General features: G+C 34.0%; 1 protein-coding gene across 2 annotated transcripts in view; it reads right to left on the bottom strand.

Annotated features, from left to right (window-relative positions):
- The window catches only part of nkain4 (sodium/potassium transporting ATPase interacting 4), an 86,162-nt gene that overhangs the window by 28,735 nt on the left and 33,873 nt on the right, over positions 1 to 23,554 (bottom strand). For both annotated transcript variants that reach the window (XM_051096315.1, XM_051096314.1), the window contains exons 3-4: positions 20,560 to 20,640; positions 12,318 to 12,515 (exon numbers count right to left, since the gene is read on the bottom strand). In XM_051096315.1, the coding sequence (XP_050952272.1) occupies positions 12,318 to 12,515; positions 20,560 to 20,640 (279 nt within the window). The remainder of the gene's footprint in view (positions 1 to 12,317; positions 12,516 to 20,559; positions 20,641 to 23,554) is intronic.

Genomic DNA, 23,554 nt, shown 5'->3' with positions numbered 1-23,554 from the left:
GTTCCCCTGGAAATAAAATCTATATTAGGAAGGCCTGAATTTCAGTTTCAAAGATAACAGAGAAAGATCGCTTGCAAGAACTTTCATGCCATATAAAGACAAAACGCAATCCTAACACACAACTCATAATCCTAACTCATAATGAATTGCATCTAATAACGGCACAATAACAGCACAACACTTCGTTGTTTCTACAGTTATTTGAAGATTGAATGTTAAATATTTGCAATATAAAAGAACATCTAAAAATAATGTTAGGTGGGATTAAAGGAGAAGTCCACTTCTAAAACAAAGACTCACATATAATGTACTCACCCCCTTGTCATCCAAGATGTTCATGTCTTTCTTTCTTTAGTCGTAAAGAAATTGTTTTCTGAAGAAAACATTTCAGCATTTTTCTCCATATAATGGACTGATATGGTGCCCTGATTTTGAACTTCCAAAATGCAGTTTAAATGCGGCTTCAAACGATCCCAAATGTGGTTGTAAACGATCTCAGCCAAAGAAGAAGGGTCTTATCTAGCGAAACAATTGGTTATTTTCATTAAGAAAATACAATTTAAATACTTTTAAGCTCAAATGCTCGTCTTGTCTTTCTGTCCCTGAACTCTGTGTATTCTGACTCAAGACAGTTAGGGTATGTCGAAAAATCGTATTTTCTCCCTTAACTTCAAAAATCATTTCAAAATCATCCTACATCGCTGCAGAAGTACTGATCCAGTCTTTGCAAAGTGAACATGCAAAGAAGATCAAACACCCTTAACAAAAAAGGTAAAACAGCGATATAGGACGATTTTGAAGTTGAGGGAGAACATGAGATGGGAGTTTTTCGACATACCCTAACTGTCATGAACCGGAACAAAAACAGTCCAAGCAGAGTAAGACAACACGAGCGTTTGGCATTAAAAAAGTATATGAATTGTATTATTTTTATTAAAATAACCAATCGTTTTGCTAGATAAGTCCCTTCTTCCTCGGTTGGGTAAATCAAAGTATTAATTTATATCATTCTATCATCAAAATTTTGATTGGTATAGTGTATAAGGTTACAAAAGATTTTTATTTCAGATAAATGCTGATTTTTGGATCTTTCTATTCAAAGAATCCTGAAAAAAAAAAGTACTTAACTGTTTTAAATATTGATAATAATAATAAAAATGTTTCTTGAACAGCAAATCAGCATATTAGAATGATTTCTGAAGGATCATGTGACACTGAGGACTTGAGTAATGATGTTGAAAATTTAGCTTTGATCACAGGAATAAATTACATTTTAAAATATATTCAAATAGGAAACAATATTTCACAATATTACCGCTTTTGCTGTATTTTGTATCAAATAAATGCAGGCTTGGTGAGCAGAATAAACATTAAAAATCCTACTGTTCAAAAACTTTTGACTGGTAGTGTATATTATTTCCATAGTAAGTACTTCTGAGTCCTTCTGTAAAAGTAAGTTAAAGTATACCACCAGCTGGAGCATTAGTCCTAAATCTCCACTTCCATATCTCATCTGCTCTCAAGTAGCGTTATCTACCTTAGTTTCCGCTGGCTGAAGCAGAGGAAGAGAAAAAAATAATAAGAGAGACTGCAGTAATACACACCCAGAAACTGTGAATACACATGCCTAAAAGACAGACACCATCATAAAAATCTAATGCTTAGACCCACCATATAAACATGTTGTTTGACAGGTTAATTATGTGCCAATGTCACCCCGCTGTGACAGAAATTAGTCCAGCTGATTGAATGTGCGTGTATGGTGTATGGCTGTGCCTCTCCATATGTGCACACACATACTTACAGACTCCATAAACAGCACTTCTGATGTCTCTCTCTATCCTTCAGTTGGCCGGAGGCAGATTTTATAGCCGTATCACATCTGAATCAGAGCACTCTCAACAACTCTTCACAAAAGTGCTCTCGCCACAACACACTTACAGCACTTCACACCCACCAGACTAGAAACCAGACGAAAATATTCCACCTGTCGTGGCTGCCGAACGGCTAAACAAATGGCTCTCAGATGTTTGCGACTGGCCACGTCTAATCAAAAATCCACTTACATTTGTGTGTACATGAAAAGTGATTAAACCACCGCAGGGAACGAAGGGAGACACTTTGAAGTGAAACTTTTCTTAATCATGTTCTCAGACATGCAGTCTGGATGGGCATAAAACAAGCTGAATTTGTGATAACGCTGCAGAGTTTGAACGTGACTGTTTTTTAAAATTATGTTTGGGTGCTGAAGGAAATTGAGCGGGAATTTACCCAGGAATCATACATTTTTAAACTGTTGATTTCTTAACGTTTTTAACACTTTAAAAATGCTGCACTTAAATAATTAAAGCCCTATCTTTTGCCAATAGCTAGAGAACAATTTATTAGTAGTAGTTGTAGTAGTAGTACTAGTAGTAATTAATAATAGTAGCAGTAGTAATTCAAATTAATACATTTTACAAAAATCACAAAAATGCAAAGTCTGCTATTTTATTCTATCTATATATTCTTCAAATTTATTGACCTTCATTTTCATTGTATAGAGCAGCCTGGACATTCTGCTGAACATCTCCTTCATAAATATGTGATTATGTGACTGAGTGAAGAAATGGATCAGAATATGCTTGCATAAAATTAGATGGCGCTGCAGGTCACACATATCTACTGACCAGTGGCAGTTAAAACGTGATTAACAGCAGGTTTTTTTTTTTAAAGTGTGCAATATTTGTGCTGTTTCATATGGAAGCCTGCTTCTGCCACTGAGTAAAAAATTAAATGTTATTAAAGTTATTACACACAATTACGAGATAAAAACTTGCAATTCAGACCTTTTTCTAGCAATTGTCATTTTTTCTCAGAACTGAGATCTAAACAACTGTAAGTTATAAAGTTTAATTTTGAGGGGAAAAAAGTCACAATTCAGACTTTTTTCTCACAAGTTTATATTTCGTAATTCAGATTTTTTTCTCAGAACTGCATGATATAAACTCACAATTACAAGTTAGAATTGCAATTTTTTCTTGCAAATGCAAGTTTATATCTCGCAATTATGACTTTTTGTAGCAACTGACTTTCTCAGAATTGTGAGATCTAAACTCACAATTGCAAATTATACAGTTGAATTTTGAGGGGAAAAAAATATATGAATCACAGTTCTGACTTTTCTCTTGCAAATGTGAGTTTAAATCTCACAGTTCTGACTTTTTCTAGCATTTTGACTTTTCTCAGAATTGTGAGATCTGAATTCGTAATTTCTAGTTATAAAGTTGAATTCTGAACGGAAAAAAGATATAAAGTCGCAATTCTGACTTTTTTCTCAGAAATGCATGATATAAACACAATTTTGAGTTTGAATTGTGAGATAAAAACATGTAATTCTGACTTCTCACAATTGTGAGTTTCTATCTAATTTTTTTTTAGAATTGTGAGATTTAATATCACAAATGCAAGTTATAAGGTTGATTTTTGTGGGGAAAAAGGTATAAAGATGCAATTCTGACTTTTTTTTCTCGCAATTGTGAGTTTATATCTCGCAATTGACTTTTTTCTCAGAAATGCATGATATTAACCTACAACTGTGAATTATAAAGTCAGAATTGTCAGGAAAAACATGCAATTCTGACTTTTTTCTTACAACTGTGAGTTTATATCTCGTAATTCTCGTAAAATATCTCGTAAAATCTGTTTTCTAGCAATTCTGACATTTTTTTCTAAGAATTGTGAGATCTAAACTTGCAATTGCAAGTTATAAAGTTGAATTTTGTGGGGAAAAGATATAGTCACAATTCTGACTTTTTACTCACAATTGTGAGGTTATATCTCGCAATTCAGTTTTTCTCTCAAAAATGCATGATATAAATTCACAATTGTGAGTTACAAAGTCAGAAATGCGTAATATAAACCCACAATTCTGACATTTTTTCTCAGATTTGTGTAACATAACCTCACAATATTGAGTAATAATGTCAGAATTGTGAGATAACTTGGAATTTTGACTTTTCCTGCATACGTGAGTTTATATCTTGTTATATTTTTCTCAGAATTGTGAGACCTAAACTCATAATTGCGAGTCAAATTTTGTCGAAAGTCGAATTTTGAGTGGAAAAAAGCTATAAAGTCGCAATTATGACTTTTTCTTAGAACTGCATGATTAAAAACTCACAATTGCATCAGAATTGAGAGATAAAAACTTGCAATTCTGACTTTTTTCCTGCAAATGCGAGTTTACATCTCGCAATTCTGACTTTTTTCTCACAATTGCAAGTCTATATCTCGCAATTCTGATTTTTTCTGCCAATTTTGACTTTTCTCAGAATTGTGAGATCTAAACTTGTAATTTCTAGTTTTAAAGTTGAGTTTTGAGGTTAAAAAAAGGATATAAAGTCAGAATTCTGACTTTTTCTCACGAATGCGAAAATATATCTCGGAATTCTGACTTTTTTCTCATAAATGCATGATATAAACACAATTTTGAGTTATAAAGTTAGAATTGTGAGATAAAAACATGCAATTCTGACTTTTTTCTTACAAAAGTGAGTTTCTATCTCGCAATTCTGTTTTTTTTTTATAGCAATTCTGACATTTTTTCTTAGAATTGTGAGATGTAATCTCGCAAATGCAAGTTATAAGGTTGAATTTTGCGGGGAAAATTCTAACTTTTTTTTCTGGCAATTATGAGTTTATATCTTGCAATTCTGACTTTTTTCTCAGAAATGCATGATATAAACCCAAAACTGCGAGTTATAAAGTCAGAATTGTGAGAAAAAAAAAACGTGCAATTATGACTTTTCTCTTGCAATTCTGACATTTTTTTCTAAGAACTGTGAGATCTAAACTCGCAATTGCAAGTTATAAAGTTGAATTGTGAGGGGAAAAAGATGTAAAGTCACAATTCGGACTTTTTTCTTGCAATTGTGATTTTATATCTCGCAATTCAGTTTTTTTCTCTCAAAAATGCATGATATAAATTGAAGAATCGCGTAACATAACCTCACAATTGTGAGTTATAATGTCAGTTATAATGTGAGTTATAATGATATAAATTGCAAATTTGGACTTTTTCCTTGCAAATGCGAGTTTATATCTCGTTATATTTTTCTCAAAATTGTGAGACCTAAAATTGACAAAATTTGATTTTTTAGTGGAAAAAAGATATGAAGTCGCAGTTCTGACTTTTTCTTAGAACTGCATGATATAAACTCACAATTGTGAGTTATAAAATCCACTTTTGAGGGGAAAAACACTGATATGTTCTCAGAATTGAGAGTTTACATCTCACTCACTCAGATATAAACTTGCAATTCTGATAAAAAATAAAAGTTACACTTGTAAGTTTATTTCACAGAATTGCAACTATTTTCAGAATTGCGATTTCTGATTTAATGTCTCAGAATTGCAAGTTTATATCTCACAGTTCTGACGTCTTTTTCTCAAAAAGTCACAATTACCTTTTTTAAAAAATTTTATTTAGTGGCGGAAATGGGCTTACATTGTTTCAAAACGCCAAAAAAACAACAAAACACAAGGTCACACCTGTTTCGCTTTGTGACCGCAATAGATCATATAAAACTTTGCTACAACAACAAAAACGTTTTTGATACCTAGTGGATTTTCAGTGAGGATTGGATTTTGGGTAAAAAGTTCCTTGAATTTACAGCCATCTATTGTCGCTCCCTGGGGCAGAGAGCATGATAGGAAAGGAAGTGATGAATTCCCATACCATCCTGACAAGATATTCCTCTCCGTCTGAAGCATCTGCCTTATCTTGACTTCAGTGTTTTACTGAAGAGAAAAGCAACTGAGATATGAGAGGAAGAGATGTCAGACGAAAAAAAAAAAAATGGGAAAACAGTGACAGACAGAGATGGAAAAGGAATGAACTCATTCACCCACTTATACTGATAAAACACAAATGGAAAAAGTACAGCAGAGTGAAAACTGAAACGCATACTAGTTATGACAGCAGTAGAGTTTTTTTTTTTCTTTGAAAAAAAGGTGAGTGAAAGAAGGTGCTTAACCTTTAAAATATGTTGACTGTCCACCTCAGGAGGTCAAACTAAATATTATAGCTCCAACTAAAATGTGATATGATTTAATTTTAATTTTATTTTGCAACCCATTCAGAAGATGAATTTGTTCATATGTGACCCACAAAACCAGTCTTAAGTAGCATGGGTAGCCAAAAATACACTGTATGGGTCAAAATTACCGATTTTTCATTTATGCCAAAAAATCATTAGGATATTAAATAAAGATCATGCTCCATAAGATATTTTGTAAATGTTCTACCATAAATATATCAAAACTTAATTTCTGATTAGAAATATGCATTGCTAAGAAATTCATTTGGACAACTTTAAAAGTGATTTTCTGAACTATTCTGAATTATTTTTCTCTACTATTTAGATTTTTTGCACCCTCAGATTTTTTATCTCAAACAAATATTGTTTAATCCTAACAAACCATACATCAATGGAAAGCTTATTTATTCAGCTTTTAGATGATGTATAAATCTCAATTTAAAAAAATTGACCCTTATGACTGGTTTTGTAGCCCTGAGTCACATATACAAACCACAATTAAATTGAAAAATGTATAATATAATATAATATAATATAATATAATAAAACAGGGCTTGAAATATGCTCCTGGAATTTAATCTGCGCGACCTCAAAATATATTTGGGAGCATTTTTGCGAGTAATTGATTGGTGCGACTTGTTATCATTTCTTTACAAAACTTTGGCTAAGTATTGCACAGTATATGACTGATGTGAGCTGATACAGTGAGCCGTTCTATCCAACATTAGCTTACGTAACCAATTAAACTTCATCTTTACATTTTTAGCATGCAGATTTTAGATATTAGCTGTCAATCACTTACATTGCGCTCCGGAACTCGGAACCGGCTTTTTTGCTCCAAACATTTTCTTTTAACCAGTCTCTGTTCCGGATTTGCACTGCATTGCAATTAGGGGTGTGCGATATGAACATTTTTTATTCTTGACGATTAAAATATCCCTACGATCTGCTATTATTGAAGAAGCCTATCGCGCTACAGCGCACATTCAGTTGCAGTTCTGGTGCCTCCGTCTCACGTGGCACAGATTCACACCAAATGTTTACTCAGCAGCAGAATTCCACTCACTAAACACTGCACTTATTTGCAATCACACAAGTACATTATTTGCATGTGCTTTAAACCTTGCCGCTTAAACATTTCATTTGCGTGCTGTTCTGACATGCGCTTACATTTGAAGTGTGTACACTCAAAAAAATAAATAAACAAAAAACCCCCCAAAAAAAGCCCGTCAAACAGCGCCTGGTTACTGGAGTAAGTTATATTTGAAGCTATTAAAGGAGAAGTCCACTTCCAGAACAATAATTCACAAATAATTTACTCACTTGTCATCCAAGATGTTCATGTCTTTCTGTCTTCAGTCATAAAGAAATTATGGTTTTTGAGGAAAGCATATCAGGATTTTTCTTCATATAATGGACTTCAATTGTGCCCCCGATTTTGAACTTCCAAAATGTAGTTTAAATGCGGCTTCAAAGGGCTCTAAACGATCCCAGCCAAGGAAGAAGGGTCTTATCTAGCGAAACGATCAGTCATTTTTTTTGGAAAATAAAAATTTGTATACTTTTTAAGCACAAAAGCTCGTGTAGCACAGGTTCTGGGATGTGCGTTCACAACGTACTATTGAATCATGTCGAAAGGTCACGCCAAACGTAGGTGGATCTACAGACCCAGTGTTTACAAAGCGAACGCGCACAGACTGAGAAAGTGCAAGTAAGTCAAACGCGGTTTACAAACTTTTTACAAAAGGTACAACAATGTCGGACGATTCTGAAGTTGCAGGAGAAAATAAGATGGAGTTTTTCGCCATACTCTACCTTTTTTAGCCGGAAGTACACAGACGATGAACTTATACGTGATTCATAGTAGTGATGGGAAGTTCGGATCATTTTACAGACTCTGACCTTTGAGTCTCATTCAGCAAAATGAATGAATCTTTTTTCAAATCACTTTGTTAATTTTAGCAAAATCAGCATCACGTGACAGCTCCATAAGATGAACGAACGACTCGAAAACCTGAAGACTCAAAACAGTTGAACTAATTCCAGTACAGAACCTAACAGGATGTTGCACATGCACGACTGAACGAATCACTCCCCGACTCGTTCTTCGTGAGTCATATTAAAGTGTAAACATTCAAAATTAACGAATCGTTCAAGAATGACCTGTGGACGCGAATCCGAGAGCCTGTGCTACGCAAGCTTTTGTGCTTAAAAATTATACAAATTCTTATTTTAGAAAAAAACGAACGATCATTTCACTAGATAAGACCCTTCTTCCTTGGCTGGGATCATTCAGAGCCCGTTGAAGCTGCATTTAAACTACATTTTGGAAGAACAAAATCAGGGGCACAACTGAAGTCCATTATATGAAGAAAAATCCTGAAATGTTTTCCTCAAGAAACATAATTTCTTTACGACTGAAGAAATAAAGACATGAACATCTTGGATGACAAGGGGGTGAGTACATTATTTGTGAATTGTTGTTTTGGAAATGGACTTCTCCTTTAATCATCGGGATGTTGCTGGCCATTCCTCTCAACTGGCAGTTGTGGTGCTCCTTAATATTCATTGGGTGCTCCTAAATTTGATTTCATAACTTTTTGAATTTGGTAGCACCAGTGCTTACCAATTAAAAAAGTTAATTTCAAGCCCTGTATAATATAATATAATATAATATAATATAATATAATATAATACAATATAATACAATATAATATAATATAATATAATGCCAAACTAGTCCTCATAAACAAATAAATCATTTGTGCACAAACATTTAAAGAAAAACAATCACGGCAGACCAAAATGGTAAAATAAAAAATCTGCTAAATCAGTCATTGAGGGCTAAAAGTGTAATTCCAGAAACTTGATGAAGGATGAAAAATAAGGTGGGTCGCATCTGAAGGGCGATGTTTATGAGTTCTCTACACAGGTAGCTCCCTTATGAGTTACACTAATGAGAAAAACAGATGGCGCTTTCATATACACACCTCTCAGTTGTCACAGAGGGAGGGATTTACATGAAGCTCTGCTAATGACTCTTTCAGTTGTTCACCGTCATCACTGGTGTGTGTCCTGCTCTACTCTCTGACTGTCCTCTTGTGACTTCTGTGATACAATTCTCAGACGCGCAAGAACATGACTATTCACTACAGCAGAAGTGGTTTTGATAGTGACCTAGTTTAAAGTCTGCAGTTACGCACACAGACACGCACACAGACAGGTCTCAGAAATGTTTCTGAAGCATCAGGCCATACTTGCTTGCTCTATGGTTTACCCTCTCAATCCTGAGCCACAAAACAATTTGTCACACAGGTGATAAATCCCTCTCTCTCACAATCTTGCCCACCAACACAAACATGTCTTGTTGTGTGGGTGAATTTTTATATATAAAAAAAAGAAGTCAAGAATAAAATTATTTATAATACTTATTTTTTTCCTTGATTTTGTGGTGTAATTTTATTCAACTCTCTGTGAGGCATTTACTTGGCCCTCTAGCTATCTTCCTATTCGTTTGAGCATTTTCATACTTCATTTTCATACTTCAACTGTGATGACAAGACCACAAGCTGAGCACTTTGGGCAATGGAGATAAAAATCTGTATCCCTCTCACTAATCTCTGCATTCCCATTGAAGAAGCCTGTAGGAACTTGACTGGAGTGTGTGTTTAAGCTCCCGCTTCCTGCGGGACACTTTGTTCAACTCTCACCGTGAAGTTAGCAGTTCATTGTTGGAGCATGAGCAGATAATCATCGCTCTGAAGAAGCTTCCGGCACTCTTAACACTACACTGTAACACCCCCACCACCTCCACTAACACACAGCCTTCATTTACACACATATTCAGTCCTCTGACAAACACTCGATAACAAGCATGAACAGATACAGCTTATATGTGATGGTATACGATATAAAAGCCTTCAGTCAATGAGTATGAAAATACAGAATGACATACAGACTATAAACTAGTGTAATGTAATGTAATGTAAATATAATATGTTTTTGAAATATTGTTAAAATTTAAAATAACTGTTTATTTAAATATATTTTAAATGTAATTTATTCCTGTGATCAAAGCTGAATTTCCAGCATCATTACCCCAGTCGTTAGTGTCACATGATCCTTCAGAAATCAGTCTAATATGATGATTTGATGTTCAATAAACTTTTCTAATTATCAATGTTAAAAACAGTTGTGCTGCTTCATATTTCTGTGAAAATTCCGTTTTTTTTTTTTCTTTTTGAGAAAGTTAAAAACAGCATTCATTTGAAATATAAATATTTGGTAAATGTAAAAATTCCTTTACTGTCACTTTTGATCAATTGAATGCATCTTTACTCAAATAAATATTTTAATAATATTTTCTTAAGAAAAAACTTCCGACCCAAAACTTTTAATTCTATTCTAATCTATTCTATTCTATTCTATTAATATATTATATTGCACATATGTTTTTCAGCACCTGGTAATTTGGTTTGGTGCTCACACTTCACAGTGTGACATTAAATATAACATAATAATAATAATAATAATAATAATAATAATAATATATAACTATAATATTATTATTATTATTATTATTATTATTATTATTATTATTATTATTAGTACATTATTATAACTATAATAATAATAATAATAATATTATTATATTATATTATATTATATTATATTATATTATACTATATTATATTATATTATATTATATTATATATTTAAATATATAATATTATAATGCACATATGTTTTTCAGCACCTGGTAATTTGGTTGGGTGCTCACACTTCACAGTGTGACTCATTAAATATAACTATAAATAAATAAAATAATTATTAATAGTAATAATATTGCTATAATACTAGAATACTAGAATAGTATTATTTAGTTGTTGTTTTTTTAAATAAAATAAATAAATAAATTTTGATAACACTATTATTTTTTTTTTAAAATGAGTAAATAAAAATACAATTATTTTATGGTACACTTAAAAAAATACATTGCTAATATATGCATTTTCATGTTTTTCATTATTATTATTATTTATTTATTTTTATGTTTTTTAATTGTTTATATAAATTTTCAACATTTTCAAACCTAAAATCAGCTATCTTTTATTTTGGCAGGTTGCTTGCAAGTATGTATATGCACTGCTGGGTTTTAGGGCTGTCAAACGATTAATCGCATAAAAAATAAAGTTTTGTGTTTACATAATATATGTCTGAGTACTGTGTATATTTATGTATTATCATATTTATATATTTGTATTATCTATACATTTAATTAAATAGTTATATCTATATATAAAATATTTACATGTGTGTGTATATATATATATATATATATATATATATATATAGGTGTGTGTGTGTGTGTGTGTGTGTGTGTCTATGTTTATATATAAAATACAAACACGTATGTAGATGTAAATATACACAGTACACACACACATATTATGTAAACACAAACTTTTATTTTGAAAGCGATTAATCATGATTAATCGTTTAACAGCCCTACTGGGTTTAGCGCACAGCCTAGATTTATGCATTCACTTTGAATGGAAATCTTGTACAGTATACAGAACATTTTTTATTTTGGTCACGCATGTGCATCCCTTATTATATTATATATTGCATGTGTGTTTGCAGGTGCCACTTCTTTTAATAATTTCACTTTGTGCATCTAATGCAATAATTCACACATAATAAACGTGGCTTAAATCCAAACGCTTTTGGAGGCCATTGTCCGCAGTGCATGCAAGTCAATAAAACAAATCCCTTTTCAGAAAATGAGCTCACAGTCCTTCTGCTTGCTGCCTGCTGTTTATAATCCACTGAGTTTGCCCAACTAACCCTGGAGTCGAGCCAGATCTCAACTCAAGGGGCCACTTCAGCACAACAGGAGAGCTTCAGGACTCAGTCAGGGGCGTTTTACACATGTACGGTGTGTGCAGGCTACATTTTAGACCGCTGTGGTTTTAAAGGACTGGTTAAGTGTAGAGAGACAGCCAATGATTTCCTGCGATAACTAAAAAGCATTAGGAGGAAAGCGCATCTGGAAAAATGTGTATTATGGGACACTTTTAGTTATGCTGTGTAGCAGACATACACGTATAGTAAGTCTAAATATAGTGTGTGGAGACTAAAACCTGGGTGTAAAAACAAGGTTTTGGGACTACTGAAGGATGCATGCCATGCATATAATTTGTTTGTGCATGTGTGTGTGTGTGTGAAGTCACTTACAGAGATAAGGATTTGGAAGCCGCTGTGCAGGACTTCAATGTACTGGTACTCCAGCAGGCAGCCCATGATGGATATATAGGACTGTGCGTCTGCACTGCGGTCTGCGCTAGCGGGGATCTCTCTTCGGACACAGCCTGGCCCGTGCTCGCTCCACCAGGAGTGGTGTGCCGAGATGTTAAAGGTCAAGAGATCGCTGTCCTAAAACGAGAGAGAGCAAGCTGTCGTCAGCCTCAGCCACATGTCAATATAAAGGATGAGGGAGTGAATGACGGAGGGCCGTAAAGCACGCATGCATAATTTAACACGGAGCTGACAAAGAATCTGTTCCATAGACATGAGAGAGGGAGGAAAGACATGTATACATACAAAAGACGGAGGAAACACACGATCGCTTTCAAAATGCGTTCAATGTTTATTTGTTGTGGTCATATTTATGACTGATTTTACACATGAAAACTTATTAAATTAGGTAAAATTGTATTGCATTATGCATTAGTTATTTACACAAGCAATTGTTTCCTGTGGTTACATGTTGCATTTACACACTATTTCAGTATGCGGTTAAATCTCTCACATTATTTTCCTGAAATCACTTTTATCCAGCTGTGGCAGAAATACCAGACAATTTATGTCCCTGTGTGTTTGACAATCTAAAATTAAACATATTTTATTCAAACATATTTTATGATAATAAACATTTTTATTTTTATTTAGCACTTAAGTTTCATTAAAAACATGTCAGTAGGTCACATCTATTTCTGATATTTCTTTCTTTCAAAACGTTTATTACAGTGCATCAAATAAAAAAATTAGCTTAAGGAAGTCCCTTATTGGTTTTTATACATGCTTTTTACTGGTCTAAATAAATAAAATAATTTATATCAAATAAATCATATAGAAACAATGCAAATAAAAAAAACATTTTATTGAAGAAAAAGAAAGTTAATAAAGCTGGAATATAGTCTTTGCTAATCAAAAATGCAGGTATTTGAGGAAAAATACAGTAAAACAGTAATATTTTGACATATTACTAAATATTATGTTTTAATATTGCAAAATCTTTTTACATTTTAAAATATAATATAATATAATATAGCCTAATATAGCCTAATATAATATGATATAATATAATATAATATAACATAATACAATAGAATACAATATAACATAATAATAAAATACGTTTTTGAAGGAAGTCTCTTATGCCCACCAAGCATTTATTTAACCAAAAATACGATACAGTAATATTATAAAACAGTAATATTGTGAAATAGTATTAAAATTAAGAAGAACTGTTTTCAATTTGAATATATTTTAAAATGTATACAGTGAAAACGGCAATATTGTGACATATTAGTAAATTGTAATATTTTACAATATTACAATACTTTTTTTTTAAGATTGCAAAAAAATTCTACAATTTAAAATAACAAAATAATTGTAATTAATTTTAATGTTTGCTATTGTAATATATTTTAAATATATTAAAAAATGTTATTTATTAATGTGATGCATAAATTTTTTTTTTTTTTTTAACTACCAGTGATTAATATTTGTATTTTTTTTTAATAGCATGTGTGTGTATGTAGTATCTAACAGGTTATATATATATATAAAACCTGTTAAATACTACATACACAGTATATATATATATATATATATATATGTATATATATATATATATATATATACACATATATACATATATATATATATATATAGATAGATAGATAGATAGATAGATAGATTTTTTTTTTTTTAAATATATAAATATATATACACACACATACACATGTTTGTTTTTGTGAATTGTGGGGACTTTCCATAGACTTCTATAGATTTTATACTGACCAAATGATATTGTCTATCCCCTAACCCAACCCTAACCCTAAACCTAGCCCTCACAGAAAACATGTTTGCATCGTTACACTTTCAGATAAACATCATTTACTATTTTAAGCATTTTTTTTTTTAACACTGTGGGGACCACAGGCCAGTCCCCACAATGTCAAAAATTTCAGGTTTTACTATCCTTGTGGGGACATTTGGTCCCCACAATGTAGCAAAAACAAGTACACACACACACACACACACACACACACACAGAGTATCTAACAGGCTGTGGACTGAATATCAAAAAAATAAATGCAGATACATAAACATAGAAATTAAGAAATATATCAAACATCATAAGTGTTGAAAAATATATTTCTAGCTAAGCTATATGGCCCAGCCCTACTATAATTTTGTGCCATTTATTCAGCAATACTCTCTTTTCCTTTAAAATCAGGATTTCTGATTCCCAATTCACATATTTCTGCAAATAAAGGGAATACTTCTGTAGGCATCTATTCACACAGTCCTTAAACTGAATGCTGCATTTGTGAAAGTGCTGAAGTACGAGTGTCACCTTAGAGTTATGCGTCTGTGTTGTTCCTCATATGCTCACGGATACGTGTACATCAGATGTAATGGATTCTGTCAATCCACACAGTTCTCAGGCTATATGAGATGAATGACACATGTCAAAACGAAAACTTATGGACTTTCGTATGCTTATTAGAGAGGAACTCGTCCTTGACCTCTTTCTGGCTAATGGAGGCACAGAGGCGTTTGTCCCTTTCATCATCAGCAGGCATTATCATTGTACGCGTCACTATATGTCATTGAGAAGAGCGCGTGTTTGCGTGTTCAGGGAGGGGGTCGATACAGACCGTCCCGTCCCGTATTTAATCACAGCCACAGTGTGAGACTGACAGCCACAGCCTGCGGCCATGCATGAGAGGACAACCCCACCAAAACACCTCAATCAAGCAGACAGAGAGAGAGAGTGTGTGTGTGTGTGTGTTTCATAAAGTGCCCAGCCACTTAATATGCCTTTCCTTTTCAGTGAAAGTACATGTCTCATGTTTAGATAGTTAATATGGTTCTCCATTATCTGAACGTGAGAGATTAAATCCACGTTCATGTTGTGTCAGAATTATCGTAATTATGAGATGACAACTCAGAAGTTCTTCTCTGAGCGGTTTGCGTCTTCTGAATTATTTGTTTCCATGGCAGCGCTCAAAGCCAACACAAATTCATGTGCGGTTTTGTTGTTGATGACAGCAAAATACTTTAAGCCACCTTATTTAAAGATTAAAGATCAAGTAAGCACTGTGGTAGACTTCTAAAATTTATATTATTATTATTATTATTAGCAGTCAGGTTTTTTTGTTCCTGGATCATTAATAATTAAAATCCATAAACACTGCAGTGTATTTACTCTGGCAGGCATGAAGGTGGATTTTATCATATATCTTTTAAATACTATTCAATTCATATGTGACATGATCTTTGAGTGGGTGACATGTTTATTTAATTTGCTTGTCTGTTTACATCAGTTGGACACTATCAAGTTGACAATATGATCAGTTAAAGACAGGAATGTGGAAGCACTGCTTCATCTAACATTACATTTTGCCTGCACTTCATAAAAACCCAGCGCAATATAAATTTGAATTTATATAGCAAACAGGAAGTAGAATTGCAATTCAAGCAAATAGAACTACAATTAATAGTTAAAACCCCCTACTTAAACATTGCGAGACTCAGACATAATAAACACTTTACGAGGCGTAGAAAGACAGATATGATCAACACTGCAAGACAGAGAGACAGACAGACAGACCTAATAAACATACTGCAAGACACAGACATGATAAATACAATGTGAAACAGACATGATGAACACACTGAGTTAGACAGACAAACACTATGAGACAGACCAACAGAAAGAAGTGATGAACACACTGCGAGACAGACAGACAGACAGACAGAAACACTATAAAACAGAACACACGATAAACACTATGAGAGAGACAAAAAATAAACTGCAAGACAGACAGACATGATTAACACTGCAAGACAGACAGACAGACAGACAGACATGATAAACACAGACATAAACAATGCAAGACAGACAGACATGATAAACACTGTGAGACAGGCAGACATGATAAATGCATTACAAGAGAGACAGACAGACAGACAGACATGGCAAACACTATGAGAGACGAACAGAAAAATAAACTGCAAGACAGACAGACATGATAAACACTGTAAGACAGACAGACATGACATGGCAAACACTATGAGAGACAACTGAAAAATAAACTGCAAGACAGACAGACATGATAAACACTGTAAGACACTGACAGACAGACAGACAGACAGACAGACATGATAAACACTGCGAGACAGGCAAACATGATAAATGCATTACAAGAGTGACAGACAGACAGACAGACAGATAGAAAGAAAAATAAACACTGCAAGACAGACAGACAGACAGACAGACATGGCAAACACTATGAGAGACGAACAGAAAAATAAACTGCAAAACAGACAGACATGATAAACACTGTAAGACAGACAGACAGACAGACATAATAAACACTGCAAGACAGACAGACAGACATGATAAACACTATGAGAGACGAACAGAAAAATAAACTGCAAGACAGACAGACATGATAAACACTGTAAGACACAGACAGACAGACAGACAGACATGCAAAACACTGCAAGACAGACAGAGACAGACATGAAAAACACTGCGACACAGACAGACGTGATAAACAATGCGAGATAATGCGACATAATAAACAAAGACAGGCACACAGATATGATAAACACCATAAGAGAGACAGACAGAAAAATAAACAGAGAGGCCGAGAGACATGAACACTTCAAGACTGACAGACAGACAGACATGATACACACGTTGACGGACTGACAGACAGATAGATATGACAAACACATTACGAGACAGACAAACAGACAGAAAAATAAATACTGCAAGACAGACCAGCATATAGCGCCTATAGAAAATCATCATACCCTGTGAAAACCCTCAAAATCAATCAGTGAAATGCCTGGTTTGGTAAAGTGATCAGCCCCTTAGAGTATACCATTATAAATTCAATTCAATTCAATTCAAATTTATTTGTATAGCGCTTTTCACGATGCATATCACTGCAAAGCAACTTTACACCAAATTAACATTTTTATAATATATGTAGCAGTAGTTTGATGTACATATGGTTATAAACTTGCTCTGGTGCCAGCAATCAACTTCCAGATTAAACACCAGGCTAACTGCCCCACCTGAGATCAATAGTAGTGGTGTTGATTACTTTAGAATAAAATGTGCTGTTTCTTGAAGACTCCACCGTTAATATTGCATGGTACGGCAAAGAATTCACCATTGTTGGGAAAGTGCTTAAATCTAATTGAAAATCTGTGGATAGATTTTAAGAGACCACCACATAATTTGACTGAACTTGAGCAATTCTGCAAGAAAGAATGGGCAAATATTCCCCAATCAAGGTGTGCAACGCTAGTACAGACATATCCAAAAAGACTGATGACTGTAATTAAAGCAAAGGCTGGCTCTACAAAGTTATTAAATCAAGGGACTGATGACTTTTCCAACCTTGTTATTATATTTCTTTTGTTGTTGTTTTATTAATTTACAGAACTGTTGTAAGACCAAAATTGTAAATAAAGCAGGAAAAGTTATTTGAAATGGGGTTTGATTTCAGGCAGTATGATAAACAAAGTAACTATTTCAAAGAGGTATGATGATTTTCTATAGACACTGTAGGTGATAAACACAAAGCGAGACAGACATGATAGAACACAGAGACAGACAGACAAGGTAAACATAATGCAAGACAGACAGACATGGTTAAAACACACAGAAAGACAGACTTAATAAACACTGCATCACAGACAGACATGATAAACACAATGAAGGACAAATTGACAAACTCATTACAAGACAGACAGATAGATATGATAAACACTGCGAGACGGCAGAAAGACAGATAGATGGAAAGAATCTAATGATAGACTGTTTGCAATTCTTCTCAGCACAGTCTAATCATAATCAGTCTTACAGTAGGGGGTCCTCAGTGCAGCATGATTTTATCATATGGTGTGTCATTTGCCGTATGACAGTAGAGACAGCAGTGAGACAGTCATATTTCGAGGTGTTTCATTGAGGGTTGTGGTGGGCCATATTTATGCAGAGGGTGCATGAAACGGGCTGAATAATGGGGTGTTATGGGGAGCAGGTGGTAAAGGGACGGACTCAGGCATTAACCCAACAGATGGACACACAGCGCTCCCTCACTGCTACATATGGACAGCAGGAGGACAAGCGGCTAATGGACAAAACACACACACATATAAACACACAAAGACAGAAAAGAAAAGATCAATGTGCAAACTCGCCGCTTTCTGGACAGCAGATCTGTCTGAATCAGCTCATGAATATTCATGCATTGACTTTATAGAGGTGAGGGGGGTTTTGGGGGAAGGGCGTCCTACCTGTGACAGCACAGTAAGGAAAGGGAAGGAGTGACGGAGCGTGACTGTGTGAGACAGAGGAAGAAGAGGACGAGGATGAAAGGAAAAACACCAAAATCAAAGTGGGATAAAATGTAACTGAGCACATGCGCATATAATAATTTAATAAATAAGTGCAGAATCTCTTTTCTTGTTAATGTCCAAGGCCATGAGTCTAATTACACAACTCTCTTATGAGCAAAAACTTTTAGAAAAATATATGAATCAGACAACATTAAATATCTGATACATATATAAGGATGGTTTGTGCTGAATACATTATGCTTTGTGGGATGAATTATTGGCTGCTAAGAGCATGAAGCCATTGAAATTCAATAGACACTAAGACACCAAAGACTCAAACTCTAAGAACAAGCCTGTTGAGATTTCTCAAAGTAAGATGTATAAGACATATATAAATAAACTGCTGTTTAAAAGTTTGGGGTCGTAAGATTTTTTTTTAATGTTTTTGAAAGAAGACTCTTATGTTCATCAAGGCTGCACTATGGTTATTTGATAAACAATACAGTAAAAATACTTTGAAAACAGTTGTGTTACTTCATATTTTTGTGGAAACCATGATATTTTTTTCATGATTCTCTGATGATTATTATACATCCTATACATTATATATGTTTAAAATAAGAGCATTTATTTGAAATAGCAAGCTTTTGTAACATTGCAAATGTCTTTACGATCACTTTTGATCAATTTAACGCTTCTTGCTGAATTAAGAATTTTAAGTATAGAATTTTGTATTATAAACAATTTTGATATGGGCTGTCTCACCAATAAAATCTGGGTTATAAAGCAAAACCGGCATAGAAACATCATCTAAGCAAGTATGCAAAACATTCCCACGCAACCCAATAGTGACCGTCAATTTACCAAGGAGGATGTAATTAACCTCTTTTCTTGGACCTTTCTGTCAAATAAGCCATCCTAACCCTATCCCCTATCCCCTAGCACAACTATTAGCTTTTCTTAAAATTAAAGGGAAATTAAAACAACGTTCAAACTGCAAACTTAGCCCTAACTTAACTCTAAACCTAACCCTGAAATCTGATTGGTTAGTTCCAAGAAAACAAGTATGCCAATCTAGGAACATGTTCTATTTGGTAAAAATCACGATCACCCAAACCCAATATTTAGCTATGTATGAATTCCGTATTAATTTCACTCAAATATTTCCTTTGTCCTGGGCTATTGTGTCCCATGCAGCTGTGACAACAGTAAAAAAAGGTTCATTCTGAAATAACAGAAGCTCATTATACTTGTACCAGATTTACTCTGCCTGCATCTACGAGACTTTAAGATGTTCTCGTCCAATCTCACGCCACCTCCTGAAAGCGGATAAGAGCTTTTCATTGTGGGAATAAGAAATCTGAGTCCAGGAAACTGGCCAAGCAGGAGTCATAAACAAGCACACACACAGAGAGGAGAATGTGTAAATTATACAGCGAGCTTGTTTCTCACTGCTAACACACTAGGGGCTAAGTGTTGGAGTCCATGACCTGTCAGCACATGCAGACAGAAGTGCATCATAAGATGGGTTGGGGATAACACAACTACTGCTATAACTTCTGTTTTCCAAAAGGCTTTCATCTGATCCTCTACAAAGACAGTGTTGTTTTATGTACCAGTTTCTGGTGTGTTCAATGCAAGACTCTTCGTAACCAAACACACAAAGCACACTGTAGCTATAAGCGCTTTCAAACAAAGTTTTAGACAGTGTGTAAAAACACCATAAATGGCCCCATTTATCTGTAAAATAGGGTTATTAAAATGCCTCGTACTCCCAAACACGACGGCTGACCCATGTGTAACTTTAGGTGGGAATCTCTCTTACCTTTGATAGACCTCCAACCTCCAGGTAGAAGCAGATGATAAAGACATTCCAGGCCACCCACAGCGCTGTCCACACAATATACTGTCAAAAACATGGACAATTTATTACTCCAACAATTCATTCCAACATTCAAACACAGGCTAGTGCTGCTTGATGAAACTTCAGAGGGAAAAAAAACAGTCAATTCAATAGAGATTTGCACTTTTGAGAGTTTTGCGTGAGGGTGAAAACATCCCAAAGCAGATTTTGCGCATGTTCAAATGAATTTGCAGTGCTGACCAACTCCAAAACTGCTTTATTTGACAGTGACTTCTGTGTGAGCTGTGCTTTATACATCTTAACGCCATTGACAATGCATTTCGTTTGCCACAAAATTTTGCTGAATGTGACCAAAGCACCAAAGGAAATTCTGTTAAAAATGACACATGTGCACTGTGTACAAAAAAAATCTGTATAGATTTTTCACATATATTTTATCCACATTTTGAATTATGCATTTCATTGCATTGTGTTTTAGGATTGAAGGAAATGCCTAAGACATTATCCATTTTTCTATGGATTTTTTTCTTATACTGCATGTTATGATAAATAACTATGGAAGTCTGTTTCCGCCACTAAATAAAAGAAAAAAAACAAAAGATAAAAAAAATCAAAACAAAAAACAAATCACAATTCTGACTTTTTTCCTCTAAATTTTGACAAACTCGCAATTGTCAGCTATAAAGTCAGAATAGCAAGACATAAACTCGCAACTTTGAGAAATTAAGTCAGAAACAAGAAACAAAATTTCAGTTGTGAGAATAGCAATTCTAAGAAAAAGTCAGAATTGCGAGATATAAACTCATAATTGTGACTTTTTTCCTGTCCTATCTGTCTTTTTTCCCCTGAAAACTGGACTTTATAACTCGCAGTTGTGAATTTCACGCAAATCTGAGAAAAACTTCAGAATTCAGAGTTTATGTCTAGCATTTCTGACTTAACTCACAGTTGTGTGCGTTCCACACAATTTTGAGAAAAAAGTCAGAATTGCGAGTTTGTATCTAGATATTCTGACTTTATAACTTGCAATTGTGAGTTTCACGCAATTCTAAAAAAAAAAAAAGTCAGGATTGAGAGTTTATAACTCGCAGGTGTGAGTTCCATGCAATTTTGAGAAAAAAGTCAGAATTGTGAAGTTGTATCAAGCAATTCTGAGGAAAAAAAGTCAGAATTGTGTGTTTATATAATGCAATTCTGAGAGAACAGTCAGACTTGCGTGTTTATATCTTGCAATTGTTTCATGCAATTCTGAAAAATAGTCAGAAGTGTGAATTTATATCATGCAATTCAGAGAAAAAAAAAGTCAATTGTGAGTTTATATCTTGCAATTCAGACTTCATAACTCACAATTGTGAGTTTCATGCAATTCTGAGAAAAAAAAAAGTCAGAATTGAGAGTTTATATCATGCAATCCAGAGAAAAAAATTCAAAATTGCAAGTTTATATCTTGCAATTCTTATATTATAATCTGCAATTCTAAGTTTCACACAATTCTAAAAAAAAAGTCAGAATTGTGAGTTTGTATTACGCAGATCTGAGAAAAAAAGTCTAAATTGTGAGATGTAAACTTGCAATTGCGAAAAAAAGTCAGAATTGTGAGATAAAAGTCACAATTACCATTTTTTTCAGCGAAAATGGGTTTCCATTAATAACATACAGTCTTAAAGAGATAGTTCACCGAAAAATAAAAATTTTGTTATTATTTACTCAACATCCTTTAAGATTTTTTTTTATTCTGTTGTTGTCCATACAATGAAAGAGATCTAAAAGTACTTTTGGACCACACTGACTTTCATAGTAAAGACAATCCTGGTAAAATCATTCATTACAATAGTACATCAAAGTAGCATGGTATTACCATCACTCTACCACATTGGATTGCTTTTATGCAAGGGACAGCTGGCAACTACCCATCTATAACTCACTAAAATTCAACATGTTCCAGTATCAGGACCATTAGAGCTGTTGTATATGGCAAACCGAAGTCAAGTAGATGCTTGAAAACATCTGCAGTGAGCTTGTTTGGATTTAGAGCTCAGTCTTGAGGAAAGCACCTTTCTTTTACACAGGCTCTTATCTTTTATCTCCAGATTCGTATCTTTCTTTGTTCTGATTTTATCTTCTTTTTATAGCAGAACATCTCATTTGAACACCAAGCCTTTTGTCTTCCTGCTCATTTGTACTGTTGTTTACCACACACAAACACAATCAATTAGGATTTTACGAGCCTATAAATCCCATTGAAATGCTAATCTGAATTAGCGCTCCAACCTGAGCCGGCTGGTATATTAAACTCCCAGACACAGAATAAGATCCGTGTGTTCATTTTTGTCAACAGAATGAAGCAGATAGTGCTCATGGGGAGTTTAAAGAGAATACAGACATTTATGCCGCACAAGAGTAAAAATGGAGTCCCTTACTGAAGACCAGCTTGAGATGACTTTATAGAGCAATTTTCTCCAAACTGCAAAAGAGTTTTTCAAAACTCCCTCTACTGGGATTTCCTCCACTGATATACAAAGATCAAAAGACTACTTTGTCTGAGGATTTTTCTATTTTGGATAGTTTATCTGAGTTTCTCACAAAGTTGAAATGAAGCAAAGTTGCAAAAGTTTACATGAGGCAAACTCCATCCACAGCAATTAAGATTCATATATTCATAGAGAAAAGCAGTCCTACCTCAACAGACAACTTTACACATCAAATAAACTTTTTTAACTAGAAAATGCATGTGCTTTAACAACAACATGAGCTTCATACTTCTGTTCATAAACTCCAAGATTCAATTAACCCATTGACTTCCATTGTAAGTACATTACTGTGTAATTTAAGAGACAAGTCAAGTTGTGTTTCACTCAGAACACTCCTAAAACAGTTTGTTTGACAGGAAACCGTATCCATGTATGACTCAAAATACAGGTCAGCAAAACTAAGGCTTTAATATGTCTATCTCTCA

This window comes from Labeo rohita, chromosome 23 (genome assembly GCF_022985175.1).
Source record: "Labeo rohita strain BAU-BD-2019 chromosome 23, IGBB_LRoh.1.0, whole genome shotgun sequence".
Taxonomy (NCBI): Eukaryota; Metazoa; Chordata; class Actinopteri; order Cypriniformes; family Cyprinidae; genus Labeo; species Labeo rohita.
This window is presented reverse-complemented; position numbering and strand designations above follow the sequence as displayed.